This window comes from Rousettus aegyptiacus, unplaced genomic scaffold (assembly GCF_014176215.1).
Source record: "Rousettus aegyptiacus isolate mRouAeg1 unplaced genomic scaffold, mRouAeg1.p scaffold_m13_p_4, whole genome shotgun sequence".
NCBI classification, from domain to species: domain Eukaryota; kingdom Metazoa; phylum Chordata; class Mammalia; order Chiroptera; family Pteropodidae; genus Rousettus; species Rousettus aegyptiacus.
Window position 1 is genome coordinate 153,273,400 of NW_023416307.1, and position 22,133 is coordinate 153,295,532.

The 22,133-nt window shown below is 56.4% G+C and overlaps 1 protein-coding gene across 2 annotated transcripts in view; it reads right to left on the reverse strand.

The window, feature by feature from the left end:
- Positions 1-4,465: 4,465 nt before the first annotated feature.
- Positions 4,466-22,133, reverse strand: part of FYCO1 (FYVE and coiled-coil domain autophagy adaptor 1) — a 69,207-nt gene continuing 51,539 nt past the window's right edge. For both annotated transcript variants that reach the window (XM_016141346.2, XM_016141347.2), the window contains exons 15-18: positions 17,551-17,646; positions 15,172-15,382; positions 10,064-10,173; positions 4,466-8,132 (exon numbers count right to left, since the gene is read on the reverse strand). In XM_016141346.2, the coding sequence (XP_015996832.2) occupies positions 8,057-8,132; positions 10,064-10,173; positions 15,172-15,382; positions 17,551-17,646 (493 nt within the window). In that variant the 3' untranslated portion in view covers positions 4,466-8,056. The remainder of the gene's footprint in view (positions 8,133-10,063; positions 10,174-15,171; positions 15,383-17,550; positions 17,647-22,133) is intronic.

The following is a 22,133-nucleotide window of genomic DNA, read 5'->3' on the forward strand; positions in this document are numbered from 1 at the left end:
ATCCTCCTGGCGGATGGGTGACCATGCGGAGCAGAGCTCAGTCGTCTAGCCAGCCGCACGTGACCAACCGACTGACCGCAGACACAGGAGTGAGCCCAGCAGGAGGAAGTCCAGAAGAACCCCCTAGCTAACCTGCCGCTCTGTGGGCTAAATAAATGCTTAGCGGATTAAGTCACTGGTTTTGGAGTTGTTTGTTACGCAGCATTATTGTGACAATAGGTAACTGACACAGCCTTTTGAACGAAGACCCATACATTGCAAGGGTTTGAAGGTCAAGGGCTGCCATTGCAGATCCTGCTTTGTGGAAGAGTTTTTTGTTTTTTGTTTTTTTTTGTTTTTTGATCACTGGATAATCTACGTTCCAGTGACATAAAAACAGTTTAGAGAAAACCATGCCCATGGCTTAGACAGCATGACGCAGCAGGACTAACATGTTCTCCAGATGACTCGGACTCAGCATTCCCTGAGCCTTGGTTTCCACGTCTACAACAGCTGGATGACTATGTCGAGAGCCTGTTAAATTAGTGAACAGCGCTGCAATGAGCTAATCTTTCTCTTGTCTTCTTTCTTGCCATGAAGACCTGTCATTCCCAATGGCCTTTTTTTTTTTTTCCTCATGCACCCCCCTTGGCAATCTGATGAAACCTATAGCCCCTTCTCAGAATATTTTAAAATGAATAAAAAATATAGGGTTAAAGAGGAAATCAATTATATTAAAATATAATTCTCTAAATATTAAAACGAATTAATGAAGTAGTAATACACAAGCCTCTTTATTCATGTATTAAGTAAAACCTACCGGCAGGTCTAATCACAATTTTCATTTCCTAGTGGAGATGAACATAAATGATATTTTAAGTCTGCAACGGATGTCATGTAATATGAAAATATCTGTCATTTCCACTCGTGAGAAAATCACAGGTCTTGCTAATACATATGAATGTGGCAGGTCGTCTATATTCATAACTGAGGGAAGACCTAAATTTTGGTTAGAAGTTATTGGAAAGATGCAACTTCCCACCCATCCAAGTTCACTGACCTGAATTCTGTGTGTGGACCAGCTTAGGGACCCGTGTTGAACCCGATCTCCGCCCACCTGTATCCATTGGTACCCAACTCATCCTTCTTCCTCTAAGTCTTCAATTGTGGACATGAATGGAACTACTTTGGATTTGGGAAAGAAGGTATTTTTCCATTTCCATTTCCTTGAACACAAATACAAATCATTTACGAAACTGTGGTTGTGAAAAGATTTTACCTGTAGAATAGTTTCATACCAGGGGGTTCATTTAGAAACGCCTTCCTCCCCGAGAATGAAATTTCCATCACTGTATCCCAGTGGTTGGGCCAATGGATCAAAGGAGAAGTTCAAGTTCCCTGATGTAAGGGTCGCTGGTAATGTTAAATTAGGAGAAAGGTCCAGTAGCTCATTTACCCCTTTCCTCAAGTTCTAACCAAAGTGGTGGCGTGACCGCGATCGTCGAGGACCGTCACAGTGCGGTCCACAGACGCCCTCTGCCAGGATCAGTGGGCAGAACGAACGAACCAGATCTGATCGCTCGGAGCTGACAGGGTGGTGTCCACAAATCTGCATCTTCAGAGGCCACCGGGAGCCAAAATAAGAACATTCTCCTAAGAAACGCTTTGGTACTTGCTTTCTAGTCACTGAAACTGATGAACAGCTTGACCCTGGATCAAAACTGAGCCCTGGGTCAGTCTTGGGCTCTTCCCCATAGCCTGGTGTCTGAACCCTCGGTAACCAAGGAGGCTCTGCCTGATCCAAGGCGTACACCGGCCCCCTGCCCTCCTTCTGCTGGGTCATCTCAGGGTGTGAACGTGGGGTCCCCTTTCTGAGAACACCCAACCATTCCTGGGGGTGGGGGTGGGGGGAAGTGGTCCTTGCTGGCGGAGAAGGGTGCCTTCACAAAGACTTTTGGTCCCACTCGTGGACCCTGTGCAAAGGCCCCTTGGGAGGACCGCTGGTGCTGCCACTCCGTCCCCTTCCGTGAGAGCGTCCAAGGCCTTCCGCCAGCTTCAGAGTCAGAGGAACCAAATGATTATGCTCTCCGTCTGCGGTCACTGCCTGCGGTGTGTTTGGTAAACGGTCCAGGCGCCTGCACACCAACGCAGCCATTTCTCCCCTGCTGCCTCCTTCCAATGAGAAAGGAGACCTCTGCTCACCTCGCCTCCGGCCCGGCCTTCTTCGAAGCCTCCGGAAAGGCCCTTCCCGCTCGCCCTCCTTGCTCACCCCTGCTTCGCTCTGCTCTCCTGTCCTCACGACCCTCCGCCACCCACTTCCCCCCCAGCCAGGGAGAGGACAGCGCCTGCCCCACCCACCCGGCAGCCGAGTGTGGGCCGTGCGGGACTGCTGGCCTTCTCCTGCCTGCTCAGTCAGCCTCCTGGGGAGCAGAGAGCTGGGGCTGGGGGTGGGGGTGTGTGTGTGTGGGGGTGCTCTCCTGAGATCACTTTCTCTTTCACAATTCCACGGGGCCACAGGCCCCAAGCCAAACCCGGTCAGGAAGTGAGGCTTTCTTTCGGATAGGGACACCCACGCATCTCAGGGGGTGAGGCCTGTCTGAGGCCTGTCTCACTTGGCTCCCCTTTTTTAGCTAAGAAGACTTAGTTCGTTCCAGGCTTCAGATGGGGCTGCAGACTCTGAGCTAACCTCAGTACCTGCAGGCCAGACGGTGTGAGGAAACCACACCAGTCTCTGTGCTCCCGCGGGGCTCGGCGACGGGCGAGGGAGAGGAGCGCATCACAGGCCCGAGGCTGGCCATCACACGACTGCTCAGCCGCACACCGTCTTTCTTCAGAAGCAGCGGGTGTGGGAAAAGTAAAAGGCTGACCTTTACTTCACCCCTAACCCACTTCGAAGGGCTTTCGTAACAGCTATGCTCCCCCCCTCCCCCCCCCCACCCCCGCCCCCGTTTTTAAAGGCTTCGGCCTCCACCGCTCTCTCAGAAAAAGTCCGTTTTCTCATCTCAGCGAGTTTTCCCCAGCTATTTGCTTTTCAGACGTGTGTGGGCGGTGAGCTGCTCTCGCCAGATTTTTCCCACGCATCTTCAAACCGAAAGGGGTGACCCTGCCGAGTATCCCTCTGAGTCACCTGGGGGATCGCATCCTCCAGCACCACCGGGCCCACGTGGGCGGAAGAAGCGTGGTCCCTCCACGCGCTGGCGGGGGTGGGACGGTGGGAGGGGGTGGAGGGGTGGGGATGGAGGGGGGAGGGGAGGGGGTGGGGGCCTGCAGCACCGAGTCAGGCCAGGACCCCGGGGTCTGCGGCTTGGAAGACAGGAAGCCGACTGGGCGCCAAGGCTGCTCAGTGTTAGCACGTGGGGGGGAGGGGCGACGGGGGTCCTGACACCGAGCCACCCGTGACCTTCGCCTCCTAGGTCCCACCCCCGGACGCGGCAGGCACGTCTACGTGTCTCAGGAGGTTCCTGTTCCCGCCCCAGTCCAAGAGGCCACCGAGCCTCTGCAGCGACCGCCCTGCTAACAGAGAAATCCTTCTGCTGTGCTGTTTCGGACACTTGGATGAATCAGTCGTTCGTTACTTCGAGCTGGTCACTGGACAGAATGAGGACTGGTTTGAGGACGCCATCAATAAAGAGGGGGTGCAGAGGGGAGGTTCGGGGGGTCACTTAGCTCGCCTCCACCCTCCCCGAACCTCATCCTAGGCTTGTCCTTGGCCCTTCTCTGCCACGGGAGTTCCAGGAGCTTCCGCCCCTTGTCAAGTTGCCAGTGGAATTGTCGATGGCGTACAGGCGACCGGGGCATTGGGCCTGACCAGTGTCCCTACGGGCCCAGTGACTGTTGGTCACTCTTTGGCGGCGCTGATGCCGTAGAGGAGGGAAAGGAGGGGGGCGAGGATGAACGAAGCCCGGTCCGTGCGCACGCGTGAGGGAGACCGTGGACGTGGACGCAGCCGACCAGGGGGCGGGGAGGGCTGGAGGGAGGGAGGTGGGGGGCGGGCCTGGGCGGGGGTGTCAGACGCAGGGGGGCGGGGTGTGAGTCCCCAGCATGAGCTCGGCCTGACCGGTGGTGTCCGGGAGTGACGGGGCCATGCCGCACCAGGCTCCAGCGCTGACCCGGCAGGAGCCGCGTCAGGTGCCGCGGGGGCGTGGCCTCCTCCCTCCGCCTCGCCCAGCTTCATGCTGCAGATGCACTGACTGACTGATCGGGGTTGAGCCACCCGTGACCTTCGCCTCACCCCACCACTCATCCGGTGAAGGGTGGTGGGCTGCAGGAAGCCTTGGCTTAGGCAGGTCTGAACAGTGGCCTCGGAGTAGATCGGATGTCCCCAGGTGTCAGCTGTGTGGCGACCCCCAGAACACCTGGCTCCCGCCCTTCCAAAAAGCCTCGAAACAAACTATCTCCCAGTAGGGGAGCTCAGCTCGGAACCTAGTCCGGATGACCTTATCAGTGCCTTCCTTACGTCCCAAGGAAATGAAAGATGACACCACTCTCAATGTCATAGTGTTTATTTAAATCCTGAGGTTAAAAATAAAACATTTCCAATGGTGCAGCAGATGCCATAAAGAAATACATTTTGGGATAGTTTCCCACCCCCGCCTAGCGGGCGGGTGTGTTGGCATCCGATGTGCTTCTGGGCAATTCTTTGGCAGATAAGAATGAGGTGGGTTCCCAGATCCACTATCCCGTAAGGCCGCGAGAATTGAGGATTAGTCGATTAAAGTGCAGTCCCGATCGGAAGCCACCTGGCTGGGGCCTGCGTGTGCTCCGCAGCCACCAGGGGCAGCAGCGTCTCTGGATAACACCAGCCCAGGGTTCCACGGAAGCCTTTTTATCAGAAACGCCTCCCGAAGTGGAAAGACCTACTTCATTATTTTGAAAAAGTACTTGAGAGAAAAAAAAAGGCAATTATTCTGTCTTTCCTGTTTCCTTGGAAGAATCACGATAAAATGAGAAAAACTCACCCAAGGTTCCAGTAGAAAGCATCTTTTGGGTGTTTTGTCAACACGAATGGCTGACTCAACAGTCTCCTGGTTCCAAGGACCACAAATGGCCTCACATGCAATTGCCAACATGGACTTCTACAAATGAAATTCCTACAAAATTCTCTCAGTGGACTTCTAAGCAGAAGAGTCAAAAGACACGGACTCTAAGATTTCATCCCCAGACAGGGATTTCCTTTCATGGGATCGGGAATGGCTTCATCACTTCAGGTGGGTGACGACTGAAGTTCGGAAGGACCACCCCCCTGATCTCTGAGTTATAACACAGGGCTTTTCAATTGGACTCTCTACACCCTGTGGGGTTTTTCGGTTTGATTCCTGCTCGAGAAGTTCTTGGAATCCAGGGGGCTCTGGCCGTGGCTCTGCAGAGGCCACACTTTGCCTTAAAACACCTGTCCTTGTTGGGGACGAGGCTGCCTGACAGAGACCGCCTTTTCAGTGAGGCCGATTGGTGGCTTCCGACGCTGGGCTGAGTGAGGTGGCCGGTCTCAGCACTGAGTGGCTGTTATTCAGAGAGCTGGGCCATCAAGGCGCTGCTAGGGTTTTTTTTTTTTTTTTTTTTTTTGGATTTTTGCTTTTTAAATAGTGATCTGGGATCCCAAGGGTGTTTCCTTCTTGTTGATTTCTACTGTGATTCTATCTGCTGGCTGGGCGACTGCCTTTAAGAGCTGTTCCTCATTGTCATTTGCATTTTTTTTAAGTACCCCGACCTCCAAATCTCAGTAAAGCTGGGAGCCTCTGTAAAATAATCAAGCTACTTCTACAAGCCACACTTCGGCAGGCCGAGATGTCCTCTAGCTGCAGAGCTCACCGCAAACTCGAGCTCGCACCGCAAAGTAGCGAGGGACAGGAGTCCATCCAGAGGCAAGACGGGACTGCAGGCATGGGGCAGTCCTCTGAGCGTGGCGAAGGCCCGTTCGCACGACTGCGGCCAGCACGCAAGGGGCACACACCAGTGTCCCCTGCTCTCCTGGAGTGGCTTTAAAAGCTGCCGTAGGTCCCCTGCTAGGCCAAGTGACAGAGGTTCAGATCGGGTCTTGGATGAAACGTCCCAGGCCTTTTGCAGGAAACATACCAGCTACTCACTAGATGATGGCTCTAGCTGCAGAAGGCGGGGATGCCACCAGCAGGCCACCAGCTGCGCCGGCCTCCACGGCATCCTGGGAAAGCTAAGCACTCCAAACGAGACTCCCGGACGCTCCGGGGTCTCTTCTGTTAAGTTTCTTTCACGTGGTGAAGCAGCTACTTCTGATTATTCTTCCCTAGAGGGTGGGTGGATTCAAAGACAGGATAATTTGCTCTGGAACCACCCTCAGGCTGTGTGGCACGCCTGTGGGGACAAGCAGTGGCTAGGGAGTCTCTAGGGGCCTGGCCATTTTCGGTTCTCGTACTGAGCACCACCAGAGCCTTGGCCGGTGGGAGATGCTAGAGACTCTGGTGGGCTCTGCCAGAGGCCGCCATTCCGAGGAAAGGGAACACGAGATACAGCTTCTCTCTGGAAGGTTCTGTTCACCAATCCCTGGGCCTGGAAGTACCCAAGCCTCTGGTTTACACGTGAGCTGAGTCTACTGCAGATGTCACCTCTGCCTGCCCCCCGAGAGTCCTCTGCTGGAGCACGGTGGGTGGGGGGTGAGGGGCTGTGCTGGACTTAGCCTGGGGTCCCTGACCCATTGTCCAGCTCTCCAAACCAGTCAGAACAGGCTTGCAATGACAACATGAAGCCTGAGGTGGTGGGACCTGACTGGGCCACCAGGCTGGCTGCAGGACCACCCAAGCCAAGCACCCAGACCCGCGGACCCCTGCCCCGTGCTCTCCCTCGCTCCCGGCCAAAACGGGCCCCTTCGTCACATGCTCACCTGTGGAAAGACCAGAGCCCTGGCTATGTGTGGCTGGCCTCTGTGAACATGGGACAAAGAGGCTATCGAAGGTGAGCTCTGTGGTGGGGGAAGGGGCCACAGAGAACAAGATTATCTCCTTGTCCAGAAACAGGCCTCGTCTTCCCCCAAGGGAGATGGCACTGGGTGCAGGTGCAGCAGCACGGAGTGGGCAACAGGGTGCTGGGGAGCCTGGCAGGCGGGGAGGGGACCAAAAGGTGAACGGAGAGCAGGTTCATGAATGGCGCCCGTTTACACTTGAGGTACTGAAGATTTTTGTTGAAAGGCTCGTTTTCGAAAGTGGTTCTCACCCTCATTCTGACCATGAGTAAAGGTGTCTGCAGGTGAGGCAGCAGCTCTCACGTGAGCGAAGATAGGCCCCCAGCCAGGGAGCGGCGCCCCAAGGCCAGGGCATTGCTGTAAGCCAGCGTCTGGCTTCAGCCCCCAGGCATGGCCAGTCGCCTGGAACCTCAGCACAGGGGGCTCCTGCCTCCTGGATGATGCTCCATGCTGATTCTTAGCGTGACGTCTAAGCAGCGGAGAGGCCTGGCTGAGGACAGAACCTCACCCAGGGAGAAGGGCCGGGGGAAGGTGCACCCAGGGGCCCCTGTGAAGTGGCTGAGGCTGGAGCAGCCCCAGACTGGGGCAGGAGGGACAGGAACGACGGGAGGAGGCTGGCCGAGCCCCCGGGAGGGCCCGGGCGCCCTGACCCTCACGCAGACCTGGGAGGACCTGGAGGCCTCGCCAAGGTCTGGCCGGGGCCTCCTGCTCGCAGTCACTCAGGATGCTCGGGCCTGGGCTGGGCGGAGCGGAGCAGAGCAGGGCCTCTCTCCACGGGCAGAAGGTGCTGCCACCGCCGGCCTGGGACATGCTTCACAGGGGGCTTGGAACCAACTGTGTCTGCAGGAGAGGCCGGTGGCCTTGTGAGCGCTCAACCCTTCGGCGGGGCACCCCTGTGGGTGTGAGGGCGGCCGGGTGCCCAACCAATGGGAACGCTGCTGGAGCCCTCGGTGCCCCGTGCTGGGTGACAGCACTTGGAGCAGCCGAGGGCCGGTCGCCCAGTTTCATAGTCGATCCGCTTTGGAGTGGCTGCATTTTTTTGTTTTTTGGTTTTTTTAGTGTTTGATGTGATGTGGGTAAGGAGTGGGGGAGGGGGTAGTGTTTCCTGTGGATAAAGTGGAGCTTCTAACACTCGGGTGCTCGGGGCTACGGGAAATCACTCCCGTCGTAGATCACAGGCCGGTCAACTGTCAAGTGATAAAACACTTTCTTGGAGACGAACCTGGGGAGACAGAAACGGGAAAGGAGGGTGTCGCCCCGAGAGCCGGCAGGCGGAGGGCAGCGGCGGCTGCTCAGGCCTCCGCGGTGGCTGGCGGGGGGTGGGGGTGGGGGGCCTGGTGGGGAACGCTCTGCTCGGAGGTCTGGGCTCCTCACGGGGACGTGGACACTCCCAGGTCCTGGCCCCCATTTCCGGTCTGTCCAGTAGCCTCCTCTCCCTGCAGAGACTCAGGGGCTCTTAGGACATCGCCGTGGCGTTTCCTGCGGCTCGGGCGCAGAAACGGCTGTTTGTCCGACGCTGCGAACCACCTGGCCCTTTCCCTGCTGCTCTGCAAAGCCCTGGGGGCCTCGGGCGCCTGGGCGGGCGGTGCTGCACGGGGGGAGTGGGCGGAGCGGGCCGTGAGGGGACCCAGCTGGTGGCGAGTACAGATCTCCTCTGACCGGGCATCTCGCACTGTGTTGCGTCCACCTTTGGGAAGCTCGACAGGCCCCTGAGACGGCCTCAGTGGGCCGCGGCCAGAGTCTGTCACAGCATCACGGCCACCTCTAGCGATAACTGGGAGCCGGCCTGGGGCCACGCCCTACCCTCAGCATCTCTCCTCAGCCTGTCAACCCGCGGTGGGGCTCAGGGAGGTAGTGGCAATGCTCGTTGCTGCTGCAGAGGGACTGGGGCCCAACCCGGGCCCAAGAGGGAAGGGCGGCGCCTGCGCCCGGCCGACCCCCACCCACTCGGCGGCTGAGCCGTCTCTGAAGGCAGCTCCCTGGACACGCTGGGCCTGTGTCCGCGAGTCCTGCTAACTCAAGGAGAGTTCACGTTCAGGGGGTGTGTGGGGAGTTCATCCTCCTAACCTCTTCTTTGGTGGATGCCCTTGGCCACAGCCCTCAAAGTTCAAGGCCTGAACGTGGTGAGCGGATGGCAGAGCTTTTCCCTAGAGTGTTAGCTTATTCCGCTAAAAGCCAAGTGAACCGGGAAGGCTGCCCGCCTGGGGGGATGTGGCCATTAGTTTGGGGCCACACTCAGAGAGGACGTGGCTGGGTGCTGACCAGCGGGTCTCGCAGAAGAGGCAGCCCCATTTAAGGGCTTGTGCTCAAGCCAGAAGACGTCAGAGGGCCGGGTGCCAGCACCCTTAAGCTCCCCTGGCTTATGGCGGATGCTCTACGGACGCTGGTCCCCCCTCCCACTTCCTTCCTTGGCCACCCCTCCGGCCTCCTCTCCCTGCGCTGCCTTCCTCCTGGCCCAAGCCCCACGCTCCTGGGCCTGGCCCTGGCGCTCTGATACAGTGCTCCCCAGACACGGATGCATGGCGTTCCCGAGCCCGTGACGAGAGGGCCCGGGGGCTCGCCTTACAGTCCTCATCATGTTTAGCTCCAGCTTTAGCCTTCCTTCTCTTATTTCTGCCTCATTCACCCACCTGTTCACCCACCCGTCCTCCGCCCACCATCCATCCATCCATCCATCCCCCACCCCCATCCCACCTTCCCGCTGAACTTGCTGAGGCCTCTCTGGGCTCGGCAGTGAGAGCCTGCATCACAGACAGGCCGACGAGCACGCCAGTTCGGTCTAGAGTCTGGAGCCAGGCCGCCCAGGTTCAAATACAGCTCCATCACGAGCTGTGTGACTTGGGAGTGTCACTCTACCCCTCTGGTCCTCAGTGCCTTAGCGGTACCATGAGGAGAAAGATGGTCCCTGCTGCGTGAGGGTGCTGTGGGCCTCCAGTGAGTCGCTAAGAGCAGAGGGCGAGGACACCCAGCATGGGCTAAGACTCTGCACCGGCCTGTGCGTTATCACACGCCGTGGCACAGGGGTCTAAGATCAAAGGACTATTTACTGATGAATTAAATGATCATTAAATAATCTTTGCAACGTCTGTCTCTGTTCTCGAGACCAGGCGGCAGGTGGCTGACCTGGCCACCGACGAACGAGGTGGCCCCTACCTGGAAAAGGTGTTGTCAAAGATGAGCATGTAGATGCCTGGCGTGCGGGCCTTGAGCTGGCCCTGGATGTTCTCCCTGTGGGAATTGCATCGGGTCGTGGGAATGAGGACCTGGGAGGAAGAGCAGAAGAGAGAAGCCATCACCGAGGCTGAAAGGCCCGAGTCCTCTGGGCACACCCTTTGTTGTGGGGAGGGAGGCCCGGTCTGAGGTCAAAGCTGAGGCGGGCTGGGATCGGCCCCCAGGAGTGGTGGGGCGCCTGCCACATGCCGTGGGTTCGCTGATAACTTGTGTGTTGGGGGGCAGGCTGTAGGTACGAGTTTCATCCAGAGTCATGAACTGGTGGTCGAGGCCCTGAAGGAGTGGTCCCCGGCCACCTCTGACCATGGCCAGGGCCAGAGCACCCCACCATCTGGAGAAGCTGGGGCCAGCGCAGGTGAAATCCATCTGTCTGGCTGTCCCCTATTGGCCCGGATTTACACAAAACAATGGTTTTCAAGATACCGGCCATCAGGCAACCAAGGACAGTTGATCCCAGAGAGAACGAGGTGAGCCGTAGACTGTCCTAGCTTCCTGCTCTGACGGGAGGAGGGAACCGGCGCCAGATGGGACTAACGGAAAACAAGGAGGAAGATGATGTACCCAGACGTAGCCTCATCAACGACCCCACCAAATGCAAAGGCTCAGCATCCCAATTTAAAGGCAGAGATTATCAGGTTGGATAAAAGCAAGACTCAGCCCCATCACGCCTACGAAAAATGTTAATTTAAATATTAAGATACACTATAAGGTTACAGTACGAGGATGTTAAAATACCCACCATGCTTGCACTAATCAAAAGGAAGCTGGAATGACTATATGATTTTCTATCAAAGAATATGATCAGGGATAATTTCATAATGACAAAGATGTCAATTCATCAAGAAGAAATAACAGTCTTATACATGTATGCTCCTGATTAACGGAGCTTCGAGACACATGAAACGGAAAGGGGAAGAATTATAAGGAGAAACAGAACAAATTCACAATTACGGCTGGCCGTCTCGGTCTCCCTCGATAACTGAGGGGATCAGCAGACAGGAACTCAAGGAAAGAGAAGACTTGGGCAACGCTGTTGACCGAGTCTGACCGGCATCACGGAGCGCCCCGACCCAACGGCGCAACGCGCACTCGGAGCGTCCGGCAGGCGGGCCACACCCTGGGCTGTTACAAACCACTCACATTTAGAAGCATTCCAGTTACACACAGCGTGTTTTCTAACGACAGAGCAAAATTAGGAATAGACAGCAGATCTCTGGAAAATCCCAAAACATTTGGAAACGAAATCGCACACGGGTCAGAGAAATGAAAGGGAGTCCGCACGGCACCTCGCTCTGGCTGCAAGGTGTGGTGCTGGGAGCAGGACGGGCCCTAAGACAAGTCTGGAGGGGACAGAGACGCACGAGGACCTGCCACGTGTGGGCTGTGACAGCCACTTCTGCACCTTACCTCATTGAGTTCCATTAACAGTCCGCAGTATTCTAATTCCCCTGGGGACTGGGAATCCTGGGAGGCGGAGCGGATGGGTCTCTTTCTAAAACTTCGGAGCCTGGCCCGAGACGCTCCAGCTAGCGCACATGAAAGAGGGAGCCGCCCGAGGGGAAGGCTGCTGCGTGCACCCCACGCCCCCCACCTTCACAGTCACGGCCTGATTACAAAGCCACAACCAAGGGCCTGTTAAGGCAGGGCCTCTGAAGAGGCGAGGTTTGAAATGTTACTCTTCATTTCTCGAAAACATCCTATTCTGTAGACTTTTTTGTTCATTCTAGCTGTTTTTTTTTTTTTAATCATGGTCAAAATCTGTAAAATTTTCCCATTGCTACTTTTTCATACCTACACACACATACACACACGTGCGTGGGCGCATGCATGCATCTAGAGTAGATTAACAAAGGCTCTGGTGTCAAAGCTCATGTGGCTGGGGGCCTCTGAGAGACAGGTCTCTACTGTGTGAGCTCTGGGGACATCTCCCATCGGCCTCTGGGGCAGGAGTGGCCATGCCCTAATTTATGCAATGTGTCTGCAAAACAGTCCCGAGTCTGCTCTACTGACCTCCCTGGGGGCTACAGCGGCTTGGGGCCCTGGTACAAAGCAGGGGTTCTAGGTTAAATGGAAAAAGTCGGTCACAAAGTCCGCACATTGGGTGATTCCGTAGACAGAAAGCAGGCTGGAGGTCGCTGGGGTGGAGGCGGGGCTATTGACTGCTAATGGGTCCAGAGGTCTTTTTTGGGATGATGAAAGTAATCCAAAGGTAGATAGTGGTGATAGTAGCACATCTAAAAAAACCCCAATGAACTGTACGTTTTAAAGAGCTGATTTATATGGTCTGTGGATTATATCTCAAAAAAGCTACTTAAAAAATAAAAAGCCAAAGATCCTTGCTCCCGAGGCCTGGTTCCTCCCCGACTCCCTCTGTGGCCCCGGGCAGGCCATTAAGCTTCTCAGCCAAATGTGGGTCCTCTGCCCGGAGGCAGGGCGGGCTCCACGTCCTGTTCTCTGATTGTCCCCAGGCATCGGGCCACTGGTCTGCACACGGGCAGCCTCAGGTCTTTGATGTCCTGTTTCTTTTATCGAGTGCCTTCCCCGAATTCACCATCTCTGGTCTTGGTGTCCAGCCATGTCCCTGATGAAGCCGCTCTGGAGAGAGGGTGGCTCAGGTGCCACTGGAGGTGCGGCTGGCCTTCCGCCGTGCTGCTCCCGGCTCGATGCTTCTCCTGGCTTGGCCCAGGGGTCTCCTGCCCTGATCGCTGGTCCCCAGGCCGGGTTAGGCGCCCTTCTTCGGCACCCCCACAGAGCCCACCCACCCCGATCAGGACGCCACCTGGAATCACAGCTGTCCGTTTACGAGGGTCTCTCTCCGATTACACTGGGCCTTGGCAAGAGCAGATCACATCGCCCCTTCTCTCTATCCCCAAAGGGCCCAATGAATGCTGTGAACGCAGTGCGAGCACGCAGCGCAGCCCCCTGTGCCTGGACCTCCACGACCACGAAACTTCAGAGCTGAAACTGGCACAGCACCCCATTTCTCATAAGGCCCCGGCCGGTCAGGGGATCGCATGGGGAGCCCCCAGGACAGATGCTGGGGATGTGTGCCTGGAAACAGGTTTGCCAGGCTGATGTCTTTTGGGAGGGGGGGGGGCTCAGCAGAAATAACAACCGCCACCCACAGCTGCCTGTTGGCAACGGGCCTGTGAAGGCAGAGGCGAGTCGGAGCGCCCAGCTCGCTCAGCCTGCAGACGGGCAACCTCTGCCCCCTGGCGTCCGCTGTGGGAAAGACACTGGGAGTATAACCCCCTGAAGGCCACGTGGAAGCCAGAGATGAGGACCGGGCGGGGGCCCTGAGCTCCTGGCGGGAACCACCCGAGGGCCTGGCAGGGGAGTGACTGAGCAGGGGGAGGCCCATGGCTCAGCCACGTGTGGGCAGTGGAACAGCAAAGGCCTGGACACCTGACTCAGTCGCCTCCCTCGCTCCCTGCCACGGGCACCCAGCAGGGTCCGATCTGGGCAGACGCAGTGCTGGGTGCCTGGAGGGCCTTGGGAGCAGGAACGTGAGGGGGGTGCAGCTGCCGGAGTGAGCTCTGCAGTGGGGCTTCGTCAGTGCCACTGCGCATCAAACGGGGACGAAGACCTGCCCAGGTGAGCCTGAGTGCACTCTCAGACCGCACGCACGCCCAGGACCTCCTGGCTGGAGGGTCACAACCTCTCGGGAAGGCAGGGCTCCAAGCTGGGGAGGTGTCATGGCTGTCAGCCCCCCAAAGCAGGGGAAGGCAGAGCAGTGTTCAAACAGAAACGAACATGAGACTCCGATGCACAAGGCCGGCTCAGGGGGCCCACGGTGAGCAGGTCCTGACCGGGCAGGGAGGCAGGAGAGCAGGCCCACGTGGACGGCTCCTCCTCCCCGCGGACGCCACTGCGTAGCAGCTGGCCCTCCTCCAGCCCCGGGCCTTCCCGCCCGCACGGAGCCCAGGGCGCCTGCCCCGGGGGCCACATGCGCAAGAAACAAATGGACATTATCACAAAGACATCACAGAAGTGTTGCTTAACATGACTCCAAACTACTGATCACTACCGTGATTCTTGTCATTTCTGGAAAATGGAGACTTTGGTGACCGGATCAACAGCCCTGAGCTCCCTCCAGCACGTCTGGCTGTCCTCACCACTCCAAGCCAGCTCCCCCTCCCTTCCCCTGCACTATCCCTGCAGAAGCCAGCACGAGGCTCCCACCCTCCCCGGCTTCCCCCCCACACTCAATCAGCCACCCGGTCCCCATCAGCCACCACGGGTCCCATTCATTCACCTCCCTGTGCTCTGGACTGCAGTCTGCCTTTCTCCACTCCGACTTCCTCCTCCCCTCCATCTGGCCCAGGGGGGCTTGACCCTGGCCACTCACTGGCACCGCTCAGGGATGCCTGAGCACCCCCCACCCCCCCGGCTCCGAATTCTGATTTAGTGGTCTGGGGTGTGGCCTCAGAGTGGGTTTAAAAAGCTCTCTGTGTGTTTGTACTATGCAGCCTGGGTCTGGGCTGAGAACCATGGTCTAGGCCACCATCAACATTCCAAGCTTAGAAGGTCTTAGTTTATGAACTGAAATCTGCCACCAAGATTTCAAGCCCAACCGCCCAAGTGACACAATGGCTGTGTCTCTACTGACATTTTCAAGGAGAGATTCTGAGCACCCTAATGACCAGAGGCAGAGATCTCAGTCACCCCCGCCCCCGCACCCCACGGTGACCCATTCTCGCTCTGCATGGCTCTGTTAAAAAATTGTCCTTAAAATGAGTCACACTCTTTGTGTCTCTAAGTTTCACCTACTGATCTACCCCAAGGTCAGAATGGAGCTGTCTGACTAAGGAGTGACTTTCAGACATTTGAAGACAGCTCTCCCGAGCGTCTAGGCCTTTCCTTTCCCAAGCTGGACAAGCCTAGGTGCTCAGCCTGCTCTGCACGATGCATCCCAGAAGGCTCTCCCACCCTGGTTTCTCTCACAGCAAGGGCCCAGAACATTCCGGGGAAGGCCTGCCCAGGCATCCTGATGTGTGAGCAAGAGCCCACTGGCGGGGAGCCGGCCTTACCTTGCACTGATCCAGTGGTGTGTCCTCTGCCTCGCGGAAGACCACGCTGAAGGAGATGCTCTTGGGGTCGGAAGAGAAGACCCAGCTGATGGTGAGGCCCGCCTCGGTCACAGTGATGGGAATGAGGCTGTAGGTACTGGACCGCACAAACAGCTCCCTGTTGCCTTCCCCGAAGTTGGCGATCTCCTCTATTGTGAGGGGCAATTTTATCCTACAGAACCAATGCAGAGAGGGATCTGATCAAAGTGGGCCCAGTGTCTGGGTCTGCCGGTCAGGCCATCTGGGGCTCAGAGGTGGCCAGAGACCCCGGGGGCCCTTGGAAGGATGAGCCCTGGGTGGGGATGGACAGAAATACCCCAAAGCCATGCTAATGAGAAGACTGATCAATGATTAAAAAACCCCAGGGCTCTGAAGAACAGCTCTGATCTAAGTCTCTCGGCTTCGTGAGGATGTCATTCCATGTAACATTTTTCTGTGTTAAGCTTCATTTCTAATATGGTAATACAGGCTTTGTCCAATATTTACAGTTTTCAAGAATCGGAGAGTAGGAGGAGGGGTTCGCTGAGGAAAAGAGGTCTCTGATGTCCCATGAAACGTCACTCCCTGCGGCAGAAAGCCCCGCCATGCCGGGTCATTCCACACTTTCACGCCCCAGAACCCTCCCCTCGCATCGTTTTTTGACTTGTGCCTTTATGAACCTTTCTAGGCACCACCTCGTCAGTGAAAGGACAATACTCAGTGTCCCCAAAGGGAATGCTAATAAAAACAAATCAAGGGCTTGCCATCTCTGCTCAGTCATAATCTTAAGTAAAAGAAGCCTGCTGTCTACTGCAGCGGTCCCCAACCTTTGTGGCACCAGAGACCGGTGCTCCTATGAGCATCTAACGCCTGATGACCTGAGGCGGAGCTGAGGCGGTGACGCTGGCGCTGGGGAGCGGCTGCAGACACAGGTGGAGCTTCGCTGGCTCACCCGCCACTCACCTCCTGCTGTGCGGCCCGGTTCCTCACAGGCCATAGACCGGTACCGGTCCATGGCCCAGGGGCTGGGGACCCCCGGTCTACAGGACTCACGCCGTAGATGTAAATGCTACTGGTGTCCCTACTTTTGCCCTTGTCCCTCCACAGTCATTCTCCACGTGGCAACCGGAGTGATCCTTTTTCAGACGTAAATTAGATTAAGTCACTCTTCTGTCCCAAACCTCATTTTGGGGCTCCCACTTCCCTCAGGTTGAAAACCAAAGTCCTCACAACGGCCGGCAAGGTCTGATGTGACGTGGACGCCCGTCCCTCCCTGACCAGGTCTCCCTCGCGCTGCCTGCCTCAGCCGCCCCGGCCCTGGCACCTGCCCGGCACCTGCCCCAGGGCCTCTGCGCAGACTCTTCCCCTCACATACCCGCACGAAACCTCCGGCGAGTCTCACCTTCTTAGCGTCCCTGTGTAACACTGCAACCTCCCCTCCCCTGATGCTGCTCCGCGCCTTTCCCGTAGCCTTTTAATACACTGCACGACTCACTCATTTACTCATGTTCACTGTCTGTCGACCCTGCTGGACTGTGAACTGAACGCGAGGACAGGGATGTTTTTCTGCGGTGCTCACCGATGTACTCGGAGGACGCAGAACCGCACCTGGCACGTCGCAGGTGCTGAGTGACTGACTGTCGTGCAGTTACGCAGCCCCCGGGCACAACACTGGGGGAAAAGGGTGCCACGGAAAAGCACTCGCCCAAAATTAAGTGTAAAAAGACTGCGAAATAAGGTGTTTACGTTAAAAAAATCAAGTATATGTGTGTAAAAAGACTGGAAGGCTATGTATCAATGTGATTGGCTTATTTCTACTTTCCTAATTTTCTATAATGAAAATGTATTTTTTTTTTATGGTAACAAAACAAAAGAAAAGGTTATTTTCGCAAAGGAATTCAGGGCGTAGGGGTGGAACAGGGGTGGCTGTAAAGAGGTGCGGGGAGCTCGGGGGGGTGGAACTGGTCTGCATCTTCATCGAGAGTCGTCCCCTGGGGGCGAATCACTTTTCTTTCCTGGACACCGGTTTCTTTTGTGGCAGAACTGGGGAGCAGAGCTGGCCAGGCTTCGAGGCCCCAGAGATCACAGAAGCTGTAGGCTGAGCTGGGCGTGGGGCCCGGCAGGGTGACTGGTGATTACACTGTACTGTCTGTCAAAGTCCGGGCATGTACACTAACAAGGGGGAATTTTACTGCACCTAAGTTATACCTAAGAGAAAAAGCACCATCTGAAAGCACCAGCAGCGCCGAGTCGGAGCCTCGGGGTGCTGTCCAGCCCTGGGCTGGGCTGGCCCGGCTCCGCGGTGCTCCTCTGCCCTGGACGCGACGCCCCGTAAGTCCCGCTCAGGGACGTGGCACTCACATCAGCTCTCCCGACTTCAGCAAGCAGATCTCGGCGTCCTGCCCCAGGGGCATGTCTTCGGTGTCCTCGGGGGTGAGCGAGCTTGACGTGGTGTCCCTGGAAGGTCACGAAGGAGAACACAGCCACTTAGCCACCGGCACACAAGGTCCTATATCCCGGGGCTCCGTCTTGGAGTCATGCGGCTAATCCTGGGACACAGGGGACCCTTCGATCCCCGAGGGACTAGGACAAAGGCCCGGGAGGCCATGCATAGAGGGCCAAGGGGCAGAGAGAAGGCGATGGGGCCGCAGGGACTTGCCTGACGTCTTCCCCGGGGGTGAGGGAGGGGGGCCAGACGGCAAACAGACGCCCCGACCAGTCCACGCCGGCAGAGCTACAGCCACAGGGCAAGTGGCAGACCCACAGACCCCGCTTCTCAGCACCCGTCCGCGACCAGGCACCCACCCCGGCCCATCTCTGGGGAACGAGGACGGGCCCCCCGGCGCAGACGGAACAGGAACAGGTGTGAGCCCAGAGGGAGGCCGTGGGACAGTCATGGGCAGAGGGGGCAGCGCGGAGCTCCGCCTCCTGGTTTCCTCACCACCCACTGCCGGCCGCACAGAGAATGGCAGTGAGCGCCGCCTGGCGGCAGGGGCACTCTGCGGTCCCCAGAGAGTGCCCCGTGGGACACCGGCGCCAGGGGAGGGAGTGCCAGATGCTCTTCTAGAAAGTCACGGCGAACTTAAGCAGGAAACTCACGGCTCTGAGAAGCCCCGCGGCGAAGACATCTATTCAGCTTTAAGTCCAGCGTTCGTAGATTCGCTGGACCATGGGACAGTTTTAACCCCTACTGAAATGCTGATCCTCAGAACGTACTGGTAGGCTGAAGTCCCCCACTTCACTGATGGGGACGCAGAGGCCCAGGCAGTTCCCGAGAGGCAGGGCCAGAATTGGACACCCTGATTCCAGCTCAGTGCTCATCCTGCCGGGCCCCACGGCCAGCTTGGCCAACGGCTTATCTGATCTCGGGGACCTCAAGCCCAACCAGCTCTGCTCCCCAATTCTGCCAAAGAGGAAACTAGGTCCAGAAAAGAAAAATGCTTCTCCCCAGTGGGCGGGTATCAATGAAAATGCCCTCCCACCCGGAGGGATTCTTCCGGAAATGTGGCCACAACCCCCTTCTCAGCAGCCCCGGCGAGCTCTCCCCAAATGGCTGCGGGGTGATGAGGTCAATAAGCCCCAAACTGCCCCCGCAGGCACCCCGGTCTCTCGCCAGCCTGGCCCCCACGCCCTGCATGACCTCGTGGGAACTCAGCTCTGCTCTACCCCAACCCCACCTACTCCTGACTGTGCCCCGAGTAGCCAGGCCAGGCCCACGCTGCTTAGACACTGCGCAGGACACACGGGGCGGGCACGGACCTCGCCCCACACACACCTGCCATCCGAGGACACGGCACACAGCTGGGGCCTCGCTGGTACCCGCCTCAAAGGTAAAACAGCCAGTTATTCTACAGCCAGCAAAATGAGCTTATTCAAGAATAGCAGAGAATTACAACTTGAGACAAGGAAGCTATAGTGAACCAGAGGAGAGTCCGAAGAGACAAAAGGAAGGTTAGTTTTTACTAGGTTTTAGGAGGAAACTGTGGAGGGCTGCTCGAACAGAAGTTCACTGGAGAGCAGAGTCACGGTAATTTCTCACGGGCTGCAGTCGGCGGGGCAGGGAGCGACCGCCCTTTCTCTTTTAAAAGCAGATGAAATTCCTATGTGAAAAGTGTCTTCCCTTCTCAAAATAATTCGTGTCTCCCTTCTTCCTTCTGGTTATGTACGCTGCAATGAGGGCTGCCTGACTCCATTTATAATGAGGTTTCCTTTATTTATTTTCACATTTCTCCCTTTTGAGCAAGATCGTTCCTCGAAAGCATCACTGATCAGGAGTCAGGTTTTCCTGCACCTAGTGGTTTCGTCCCTCGATGCCAGGAGGCGGCTCTCCAGGCCGCCATGTCCCACATCCGAGGGAAAGTACAGTGATGGGGCCTCTCATCTGAGTCGCAAGGTGGGGGAGGTGGGAGCACCCTTAGGCAAGTCCCAGCTGTCAAAGTCATAAGCGTCGGAGATCGTCTAGAAGCGCTGGTCATCACCCTATTTGGTATATTGTTTCTACGAAGGTTTGACAGGCAACAGGTATAGCTAGAACTTAAAAAACAACTATGAAAAGCAGAGTTTACACAAAGCATTATGACAAGTCTGGTTTGGATGACGGTTCTAAATCACGAGCCCGAACCTGAAGGCGGCCCGCTCAATGGATCGAGAGACCACGGAGTGTCAAGGGGAATTTGTCACCACCCGTGTGCTCGGCCCCGATCTCGACTAACGTCTGTGTGCGACAGGTGGTGTCTGCCACCACACAAACGCCTCCTCGCCCGGCAAGCAGCTGCGTCGAGGCCCACGCGACTACCTAAACCTACCTGAGTCAGGATCAAGTGACCGCCGTGGAGATGCTATCGCTCTGACTGTGGCTTCGGCCAGTTTCCCCAGGGTCAGGAAGTTCACTGATCATGTGCTCACTGGCACTTACTCTGACTCACTGGAGAAAACCAGGAGTCACGTACATCCCCTGGAAGTCCGCGTTTAAGACGGCTACAGAGGCTAAGGGAGGGAGGGGACCAATGGGGGCCTCTGATTTTTTTATGGATGTTAACAGGAACAGGCAAATGTCCCAATAAACACTGACCTCCGCGCCGCCAGCTCCCTAAAGCACTCAATGCCCATGGGAAATGCCGTCCACGGCAAACAAAAATGAAACCGGGGTGAGCACCGAGGACTCCAGCTAAGGTCTGGTTATCGATAGATTCATCAGCTGGGATTTCCTGACCGACCCTTTCAAGCCGTGGGTTAGAGAGATTAACAGGACATTCTTGGACAGGCCATCCCTTCCTAAAGGGGTCTTTTTAAAAAACCTTGCGACAAGGTGTAAACCTGTTCCCAAATCCTTGGGTGATGCAAACTCCCTTGGGTGATCTCTCAGGGAGACACATCACACTTAGACAAGGAAAAGAACATGGGGGAGCAAAGACTGTCCAACCAGAGGGTTTAACTGAGCTCACGCGGTTGCCCTGGGAGAGGCTGGAACAGGGATGGGAACACCTGGTCCCAGAAACACCCACCCAGCCCAACCCGGCAGGTGATGTCCATAGGCTTGCGGGCACAGTCTACAACGGCATCTGGGACCAGAGAGAAACTGGTTACAGGTAAGACCAAGGAGTCTCCAACATTGTGAACGGATAAAAACTTCGGGTGACAGTCAAAAAGGTTCCCCCCTATTTTAAGGGGCTGAGAAAGGCAGATAAGGGCAGTGTCTTTCCAAGAGAGAGAGAACAAAGGAGAAGTGAGAGGGAGTAAGGGAGAGACGGGGCGCGGGCCTGGCCTGCTCGTCTTCGGGAAGCTGCCTCCTGCGGCTGGCATCCGCTCCGACCCCTGACGATCTTTATTTTCAGGCCATTGGCTGGTGTGTGGGGCCAGGGAGGGTTTGGTGCTTTCCTGAGACGTGACACGGAATCCAAGAGTCTGTTCCCAGGGGTTTGGCAGCACGGAGGTCACTTGGCAGAACCTCACAGGCACCTTTCCAATGAGGCTGAAGGCAGTATTTTTGGGGATACCTCTTCCAACAGCCAGACTCTCTGGGTCATAGGGAGCGCTGCCGGAGGCCTCCAGCTCCTGGGAGCGTGCTGTGGACACGCCGTTCTGCTGAAGCGTGGTCACTTTCAGCAGAAAGAACAATGATGCTACTAGCTCCCTGTTAAAGGCGTGGATCCAGAGGCAGGAGCTAGGAGCAGCGGGCAACCTCTGACCGTTCCAAAGGGTGAGCGCTCACGAGTTCCCAAAGGGCAGGCCCGAGATTTAGGAGGATTAATGGCGGTGCAGGGTATCTGAAGGGATTCTACACATTTTGCCAATTAATAAGTCCGTCTGTGTGTTCGGCTGAGGGTTAGGTCTGGTCAAAACAGTCGGTGTTGTTCAACCCGCCGAGTAGCACTGACCTGCTGAACCACCTGACTGGTGAAGTGAGTTCTCTGATCACTATCAAGTTCAAGGGTGGGGGGGGTCCCCAGAATTTGGCCACAGAAGAGGCAGCAGTCTGCCTACAAGGGAAAGCTCTGACCCAGTGAGAAGACATAGAAATCACGACTAAAACACATTTCTCTCGAGATGGGGGTAGCTGCACGAAATGCATTCCTCAAATCTTGGTCTATTGGATAATTTAAAGCATATGTGGGCGGTGTGAACAGGTTTTCTTGGACTGTATTTTGAGCAGGTGTGCAAGGGAAGTAGGCACTTTGCGTGACCTTACTAATCCATAAAGGTTATCATTTTATCAGCAGACCAATGATTCAACACCTGTACCACAACAATGGGAGTCTTAGATTCTTTGGCTGGACTGGATTGTTATTTGGCCCAAGCCAGAGTTCTCTTTTTATCAAAGCAATAGTTATCAGATGCCCAATTTTATCTTTCCTTTCACGGGGCCAATTGTTGGACATCTCTACACAGCTTTTCTAGATCACAATTTAGAAAAACATCCCTTTGGATCAAGATAAGGTTTGGTT